This window comes from Ursus maritimus, unplaced genomic scaffold (genome assembly GCF_017311325.1).
Source record: "Ursus maritimus isolate PB19 unplaced genomic scaffold, ASM1731132v1 scaffold_1, whole genome shotgun sequence".
Lineage (NCBI taxonomy): Eukaryota > Metazoa > Chordata > Mammalia > Carnivora > Ursidae > Ursus > Ursus maritimus.
Genome location: NW_024423343.1, coordinates 7,191,254 through 7,200,725, shown reverse-complemented (window position 1 = coordinate 7,200,725; position 9,472 = coordinate 7,191,254). Strand labels below are relative to the sequence as shown.

General features: G+C 49.7%; 1 protein-coding gene across 1 annotated transcript; it reads left to right on the top strand.

Annotated features, from left to right (window-relative positions):
- Positions 1–2,800: 2,800 nt before the first annotated feature.
- NEU2 (neuraminidase 2) lies at positions 2,801–5,232 on the top strand. Its single transcript, XM_008690548.1, has 2 exons — positions 2,801–3,001; positions 4,294–5,232. The coding sequence occupies exons 1-2, from the start codon at positions 2,801–2,803 to the stop codon at positions 5,230–5,232; spliced, it is 1,140 nt and encodes a 379-aa protein (XP_008688770.1).
- Positions 5,233–9,472: the final 4,240 nt, after the last annotated feature.

The window sequence follows — 9,472 nt, the reverse complement described above, 5'->3', positions numbered from 1 at the left end:
AAGAGTGCCGGCCCTTCATAAAGGCCATGTAAGTGTTGCTGTGATGATTGGGAAGACCTTCGGGGACGGTGTTGTCAGCAGGCGTGCCAGTTTGGGCTGGTGCTACGTTGCTGAGAATAGAGAGGAGCCCTTGAGTTCATGCAGAGCTTCCTTTTCCTCCACACCTGCCCTCCTGTGCCCACTTTGGCTCTACATACACATGGGACAGATACTTAGACAAGCAGCCTGTGTGGGACTGGGTTAGCACGTGTCCACAGCCTCCCCCTGCATGCCACCCTCTCTTCCACAGGGGCACGGCTCTCGGCCCCGCAGGTTTTCAGAGGGCAGGGCTAAGGCCATCCCTGCCAAGTGCTCAGACAGGTCCTGGTCCTAGTGAGCACTCTTTGTACTTGGCTATACATTTAACTCTCCATCCCCACTAGAACACAAACCCCCCAAGTCCAGGGACCTTTCTTTTATGCACAAAGCATCTCGAGTTTCTAGAATGATGCAGAGCACGAGGTAGGAACACAATAAACATTTACTACATGAATGACTGCATTTGCCCCCACCCTAAAGGAGAGCAGGGTCTCAGGAGGGAATTTGGAAAACAGCGACAGACACTATGGAAGCCAATTCCGGATACTTTAAGCTGGGCATTCCCCGCTCCTCCCTAATTTGCCCTCCAAATTCTGTTAAGTTTGCTGCTTGCCCGGCTCCTCTTTCAATCATTCTGTCTCTGCTTCATCCAGGCTTTTATTTTATCTCATCTGGGAGCTTGCAACAGATTCATCTTTTGCCTGCCCCCCTCTTCCCTGGAGCCAAAAGAGGGACTTCCTAAAAAATAAATCAGTTTAGACCATTCCCTTGCCTAAACAAATTTGCCATCTTCCCATTGCCTCCAGGCTGACATCCATGTCATGATGGCCGAGGAGCACAGGCTCACCAGTGTTAGTCATCCGGAAATGCAAATCAAAACCCCAGCGAGATGCCACTTCAACCCCGGTAGGATGGCTGTTATCAAAAAGACACAATACACAGGGTGGATGCAGAGAGATTGGAACCTTTCTACATGGCTGGCGAGAATGTAAAATGTTGCCGCTGATGTAGAAAACAGTCTGGCAGCTCCTCAGAACGTTAAACATGGAAGTACCACAGAACCCAGCAACTCCGCTCCCAGATAAATACCTAAGAGCTTAAATAAACCCTTGATCAGTTTTCTAGGGAACACTGTTAAACTGCCTCTTTCTCCCCCATTTCATTTTTATTTGTAATCATACTTGATTCTTCCCCATTACATTTCATAACAAAGTTTCACCCTCGCTGCCGTTGTGTCTACTAACCTCTGCGTCCTTGGGTTCCAGTTAGTGGGTCTAGATCTTGCCATGAAGACTTAGTCCTTCCATCCACGTTGAGGCAATCACACATTTTTACCTTGTGCAGCAATTACCCTTCTTCGTTGTGTTTTGTCATATTGGCCTAACAATAATATTTATTATGGATTGAATAAAATACTGATAGATTGCACTCATTTCTCCAAAATGTTAAATTAAGTTTTAAATAGATAATACATGTCCACGGTAGGAAAAGATGCAAGAAGGAGAAAGGGTATACAGAGGAGAGGCTGTGTGCCTCTTAGTGCTCGCCCCGCTTTCTACTTCCCCTCCCCACCAAAGGCCTATTGCACGTGGGGCTCCCCAGGAAGCAGGCTCTGGAACCAGGACAGGACAGTTGATGGGGGCACCTCCTGCGGGTCAGCTCAGTGGGAGCGAGGGCAAGGCAGTAGGCCCGGGCAGAGGGAGTCTCTGGCAAGCCTCAGCTGAGCCCATGGGAGCCCTGGAGCTGGGCCGGCCCTGCAGAGCATCCCAGGAGGGGCAAGGGAGCCAGGCCTTTCTGTTCTGGGCAGGCTGGTCATCAGAGGCAGCCCTTCCTTGGGTACGACCTCGGTTATTTCAGCTGATGTCAGTCCTGTCCCTCCTCCTCAGAGCTGACAGCTGAGAACCCATCTGCTCTGCAGCCAGCACTCCCTGAAGTGGGAACCAGGTGGCCCAGCACGGAGACCACTGTCATCCACAGTCCCCAAGTCATCTCCAGCTGTCCCTACCCTTTTTGGTCAAATACTTATTTTTTATTTTTATTTTCTTATAGTCCGGAATACCCTTCCAGCCCGTGTGAGCTGTTAGGAGCCCCTCTTTTCCATTCCCAACACCCCCTCCCTGCCCCAGGGGTGGAGCCCACATGGTGGGTGCCGCTGGGTCTTAGCTCCAGGCAGCCTGGGGAGGAAAGCCTTGAGAATCAAGGCCTTTTTTTCCCCACCTTTTTTTCTTTTTTCTAAGGCAACTTTCTAGGGCTCTGCAGTTATAAAAAAAAAAAAACCCTCCCATGTGTCATTTTCTGGCAGTTGGACAGCTGCAGAGCACCGCTCGGCAAGCGCGCCTTTCCTACCCAAGGTTTAGCATTTGATTGATGACTTGGGTTTGGAAAAAGCAGTTGAAGGTTATCACAAATCTGTCGTAAGAAGGTTTATTAATTTATAATAAGAATACAGCACAAAATACTCTTTTCCAAATACCTTCTCTCCAGCGTCCCACGGACAGACTGCTGCCAAACTCCCTGGGAGGCCTGTGAACAATTGGTAGACAGGCTCTTGGAATGTAATAGAAGGGGATGAACCCCATGTGGTGAGAGGACAGGCCACCCCAACACTGGGTGGCTTGCCTGTGGGGTGAGCAGCACCTGCCTGGGAGAAAGGCTGTGGCCCCATCTCAGGTTGTGACTGCAAGAGACTCATGTTCTTATCCTGTGCCCACCTCCAAGCCCCATGGCATCCTGCCCTGTCCTGCAGAAGGAGAGGGTGTTCCAGTCAGGAGACCGTGCCTACAGAATCCCCGCTCTGCTCTACCTGCCTCAGCAGAAGACTCTGCTGGCCTTCGCAGAAAAGCGGATGAGCAAAAAGGACGAGCACGCAGAGCTGATTGTACTGCGCAGAGGAAGCTATGATGCATCCACCCACCGTGTCCAGGTAAGGTAGGGTGAGGCTACAAGGGCTCCTCTGGGAGTACAGGGACCATTCCATCCTTAGATGGCTGAGGTCTAGAAAACAGAGGCACAAGACACACTGAATCCAAAGAGGGACCCAGAGACCTATCAGGGATGGGGCAGAGAAGGTGTCCCCAGGTGATCACCTAGAACTCACATGGGATCACTGTGAACAAGTCCAGCTGGCCTGGCTGCATCTGCTTTATTGCATGATGGGACAAGTCAGTCAGGAGACTGATGTTTGGAAAGCTTCCTACATCCCTGAAAACCTAAGGGAGGAGAAGTTTAGTATCACACAATGGGGGAGGGGTTGTATCCTTTTAGTAAAATTAACCTACGGAGCAGGGTGAAGGCTGGAATGATTGTTTGTGTCTTGAGGTTCCAGCATGTAGACCAAGTAGTTAATTTTGATGAAGACATCCAAGGCTGGCTTGTCACATTTGAAGGGCTTAATATTATCATTACCTTGTGGTAATTATTACACGGTAGCTATCCAGAGCATCAGGTTTGAAGCAGATGGATTGAGGTCAAGTACTGGTTCCATCAGTTACCAGAGGTATGGTGTTGGGCAACTTATCTACCCCTTCTAAGCCTCTCATTCTCCAGGCATGAGACGGAGCTAGTAACACCTGTCCCCCAGGAATTAGGGGTTAGCATTAGATGAGGCAACAGACGTCCTGCGCTTGGCACAGTATCTACCTCTAGAATCATCCATCAGTGGAGAGCTATTAATGGATGGGGATAGACTACAGAGCTGCAGTATGTATGACTCAGACTCAGGGACTGTGGAAACTCAGTGTGAGTCCTTGGTGTGGTGGTGCTGCCCCTGCTCGGCTGCATTAATAGACTAAGATGTGTAGAAATGGGAGGTGATTGTCTTTGTCTGCCCCGCACTGGTCAGACTGTTGTAATTACTCCAGGGCTTTACTTGTCAAGATTGGGAAGCTGGACTGGGCTGGTAGGTCGAGGAACCAGGATGAAGCTGGCAACGGCTCGTGTCTGAGACATCCTTGGATGCTGGGGTCCAGCCCACGGGAGGTGCCCTGTAATGTATGTTGCTCTTGAAATGAAGAGGGTGCTGCCTCGGAGGGAGTGAGGGGGTCCTGGCTCCCACCGCTCGGCGGAGGCGTTTTACAGATGAATGAGTGCTGCATGGACAGCTCTTTTTGGTGATCTTTGATTTTTACCTTCCCCACACTGCAGTTCCTGGCACTGGCACTGGCATCGGCCATTTTAAAGTTGTTCTTCTCCTCCTTTCTGTCCCCTCACATTCAGTGGCATGCTCAGGAGGTGGTGGCCCAAGCCCAGCTGGAGGGCCACCGGTCCATGAACCCGAGCCCCTTGTACGACGAGAAAACGGGAACCCTCTTCCTCTTCTTCATTGCCATCCCCGGGCAGGTCTCCGAGCACCACCAGCTCCACACCAGGGTCAACGTGACACGGCTGTGCCAGGTCACCAGCACGGACCACGGGAGGTCCTGGAGCCCGGCCAGAGACCTCACCGGCCCTGCCATCGGCGCAGCCCACAAGGAATGGGCCACTTTTGCGGTGGGTCCGGGGCACTGTCTACAGCTGCACAACAAGACCCAGAGTCTGGTGGTGCCCGCCTACGCTTACCGGAACCTTCACTCCCTCCAGGGGCCTTCCCCATTTGCCTTCTGTTTCGTCAGCCATGACCACGGGCACACATGGAAGAGAGGGAACTTTGTGGCCCAGGACACCCTGGAGTGCCAAGTGGCTGAAGTAGGGGGTGCGAGGCAGAGGGTGGTGTATCTGAATGCTAGAAGCCCCCTCAGAGCCCGGGTCCAGGCTGAGAGCACCAACGAGGGGCTCGACTTCCAGGAGACCCAAACAGTGAGGAAGCTCGTGGAGCCTCCCCACGGCTGCCACGGGAGTGTCATCAGTTTTCCCAACCCCCGTGAGGGCTCAGGAGCCTCAGACAAATGGCTGCTCTACACTCACCCGACTGACCCCCAGGAGAGGGCTGACCTGGGGGTGTACCTCAACAAGCGGCTCCCAGGCCCCGAGGCCTGGTCGGAGCCCGCTCTGCTGGCCACGGGCAGCTGCGCCTACTCAGACCTCCAGAGCATGGGCGTCGGCCCTGATGGCTCACCCCAGTTCGGGTGTCTGTATGAATCGGATAATTACGAAGAGGTCGTCTTCCTCATGTTCACCCTGAAACAAGCCTTCCCAGCTGAATTTTTGTCTCAATGAGCCAGTCGTGTGCCATCCTGAGTGAGCCCTTTGGAGGCCAGCTCTCGGTTCCCGTCACCCAGAGCGTGCGGAACATCTGCCCCCTGGCTCTTTTCCTCCTTTGATGTTTCAGTCCTTCTAAGGGATTCAGCGTTCAGCCCAGAAGTTGAAGGAACCTGGCTTCCCACAGCCCCTCAACGGGGAAGGTGTGGAGGGCTGTCGCTCTGCATGGCTCAGCCTGCCTGCCCCCACCCCAGCTTTTGTGCAGGTCTTGATAAATGATGGAGTCCAGCCCATTTCTTCTTGGTAAATGCTCATCATGTTCCTGGGGAAAGGCTGAGACAAAGATGTAAATTAGCAGAGGGGTTTGTGTGTGCGTCTGCGTGCACGTGCACGTGTGTTCTCAGTGATGCTTTAGAGGAGACAGCATGGGAGACAGCTTTGCAGGGAGGTAAGGCAGGTCTAGCAAAATTAAGCTAATCTAAGTCATTGTGTTAGTTTCCCAGGGCTGCCGTAACCAATCAATACAAACTTGGTGGCTTAAAACAACAGAAATTTATTCTCTGATGATTCTGGAGGCAGGAAGTCCAAAATCGAGGTGTCGGCAGGACTGTACTCCTTCCGAAGGCCCTAGGGGAGAACCCTTCCTTGCCCTTCCAGCGTCTGGTGGCCCCAGGCATTCCTCAGCTCATGGCTACCTACCTCCCTTTAATGTCTCTGTCTTTGAGTGGCTTTCTCCCCTTCTCCTGTGTTTTCTCTTCTGTCTCTTATAAGACACCTGCCATTGGATTTCCATCACATCCAGATAACCTAGGATAGTCCTCCACTCAATTATAGTTGCAAAGATTCTTTTCTAAATAATGTCACATTCACCAATTCTGAGGGTTAGGATGTGGATTTATCTTTTGGAGCCACCGTTCAACCCATTACGGGCATCAGAAGTGATTTTGGTACAGGTGATGTGGCTAAAGGTAGGAATGAAATTCAGATGAATCAGATAATTCAGAAGAATGAAGGGGGTAGGAGGGGCTGGGCTGTTGGATGTGCATCTGTGGCCCAGAGCTGCTCTGGGATATCCAGTCTTTGTGGTGACAGGGATGCCACCATGTGCAGATGAAGAGAGAGGGGCGAGGGTCCTGTGGTTGTGTAGTCCTTGCCACATAGAAAGAGTAGGGAGAAGGACACTCCCCGGTTGTCATGAGGGTGATAACTGGGCAGAGGGGTATGACACTTCTCTGACCTCTGGGGTCTTCAGGGGCCTTTGTCATATATCCCCGTGGAAGAGTGGACTTGCCCTCCGTCCCCATCAGAGCCCCTCCTACCAACTGGATCAATCTAATAGTTTGATGTCAGCAATCAACGATGACAGTTATGGGTCCTTGCAATTGAGCCATGTTTCCAGGTGGCCAGGCAGTGGTTAAATGGAATTTTCACAGTGTAAGGAGCTGGAGGTGTGGCTTTTGTTCTGGGTGTGTTTCCTGGCACTGACCTCCTATCTGTGTGCAACCTCTCTGTGTGGGGTTTTATGAAATCCAGCTGGAAGGATGAGGAGGTGGGGCCTGGTAATTGCTGGGGTGGAAAGTAAGCCCCACAGCCTTGGGGATGCCCCCTGCTGTCTTCTAAACTCTGCAAAGTTAGCTGTGCAGAGGCCAGAGGCCCAGCCAGGAGAGTGAGGACAAGGGCACATAGGCCAGGGGCAGCACACTGTCAGGAGGTTTAGAGGTGAGGGGGTAGGATAGTATATGATGCAAATGGGGACACTTTAGAAAGTGAAAGGAGGATGCTATCGATAATTATACCAAGACAATGGGCATCACCCAGGACTGTCCCAGGCAAACTGAGCGCTTTTAAGAGAGAAAGACCCACTGAGGATTGTATCAGGAGCTGGCCTCTGCTAACTACCCTGGGAGAGTCAATCAATTAAGGGTCTTGATGTGAGTTAGGAATAGGATAAGACACCTGGACACTGCCAAGTTCAGAACATTATTCTCTTAGACTCTCTCCGTTCACAGAGGTCAGTGGGTCTCAATTCTAACTGCTCATTAGAATTCCCTGGGGAGCTTTTACACCATGATGATGCCTGGGCTCCACCTGTGACCCAGAATCAGATTCAGAATCTCTGGTGGTACACCCAAGGATGAATTTTTTTTTTTCCAAAATCTCCTCAAGTTATTCTAGTGAGCATAAGGATCAAGAAGTGCTGGTACAGATAATCTCTAAAGTTCCTTCTACTTCTAAATGTATACAAATATCAAAATCTTGCGATTTGAATGAAAAAAGCAACAGTTGAAAAATGCCACTACTCATTGAAAAATGCCACTAAGAGAGTGAAAGGAAAAGCCATAGATGGGGAGAAGATATTTGTAACACTTATATGTGACAACGGACTTGCACCCAGAATATATAAAGAACTCCTACAAGCCAATAAGAAAAAGACAATCCAATAAAAATGGGCAAACGGCTTGAACAGGCACTTCACAAAAGAGGATATCATAAAGGCTGGTCATCAGAGAAATGCAAATTAAAACCATGAGATACCCACTGGAATGATTACAGTTAAAAAGACTGACAACAGCAAGTATTGGTAAGGATGTGAAGCAACCAGAACCCTCATGCATTTCTGGAGGAAGTGTAACTGGTATGACCACTTCAGAAAGCTCTTTGGTAGTATCTACTAAAACTGAACATGCAAATATTCTATGACCCAGCTCTTCCACTCTGCAGTATGCATCTAAGAGAAATGAATGCATTTGGCTGCCAAAGACATGTATAACAATGTTCATGACAACTTCATTCCTAAGAATCCCGGAGTGGAAACTATCCAAATGTCAGTCGAAAACAGAATGGATATCTGAACTGGGCAATATTCACACAGTGGAATATTTCACAATAATAAAAGAATGAACTACTACTACACACAATAGCATGGATGGTTTTCCAGACATTATATATTGAATGAAAGAAGCCAGATCCAAGACTACCTACCTGATGACTCTGTTGATATAAAGTTCAAGAACAGGCAAGACAAATCTATGGTGTGTAAGTCAGGAAAGTGGCTATTTCTGGTGGAGGAGAGCTGTCCACGGAGAGCTAGAAGGAATCTTCTGGGTGCTGGAAACATTCTGTTGTTTGATCTGGTGCTGGTTAGGAGGGCAAATCCATACATGAAAATTCAATAGCCTGTACACACAAGATTTGTGTACCTTACCGTATGTACACCATACCATGATGAAAAATAAAAGTTGGACTGAATAGTAAATTTGCTAGTTAGACCTCCAAATCAGTATATTACAATGGGTTGTAAAACTTTGGAACTGAATTTTTGTAATCAATTTTTGGGGAAGAATCATTTTAGATTTATAGAAAAGTTGCAAAGATAGTATGGAGTGTTCCCGTATATCCTACACCCAGTTTCCCCTAATGTTAGCATCTTATGTAACTGTGGTACCAAGAGATTAACATCGGTACACTACTATTAACTAAACTCTAGACTCTATTCGAATTTTACCAGTGTTTCTACTAATGTCCTTGTACTGTTCTAGGATCCAATCCAGGATACATTTAGTACATTTAGTGGAACTAAATTTTTACTACACTTTGTGTCCATGGAGACACACACATACCCACAGATTGACACTGTTCCAGCAGCCCCTCTGTTCGCCTCGTGAGGCCTGGGAGACGAGAGGGCGTGGGGCACGTCCAGGGTGGTCGCCTCAGAAGGCCCAGAGCCTGGCTCTGCAAAGAGGGCAGGCAGGGTGGTCTGCTAAACCCAGTGGTGCTGATAGAGAAGATCTGCCCCTTTCAGTAGAGACCCTCTCCCTGCACAGTGAGATTAACTGGGGGCAAAATGGTGGCCACAGAGAGTAACTAGAACTTGTCCATTCTTAGAGGTAAGGCCACACATCGCAAGATACAAAATGTTAGCCTGTAGAGATGGAAGTGAACTTGAAGTCTGTTAAGTTCAGCCTCCTCAGTTGAGGGGGGATGAAAGCAGGTCCCATGAGGTCCAGTAACTGCCTCGAGGCCACACGGTCAGTGCAGGGCCAGGAGAGCAAGTGGGTTTCTGGGCCTTGACCAGTGTCCCTGCATCTGTTCTGAATTGTCTCTACTGTCCTTGTCTGACCATCCAAGAAGTACGAAGGGATCTGTACGATAAGGTTCTGGGACGTGAAGGTCTGCTTGGCCCGTCTCCGGGGCCTGTACCCTTAGCCCTAGGTACCATGCCTCCCTGCCTGGCATGGCCTCCCCAGAGAGGGTGGGG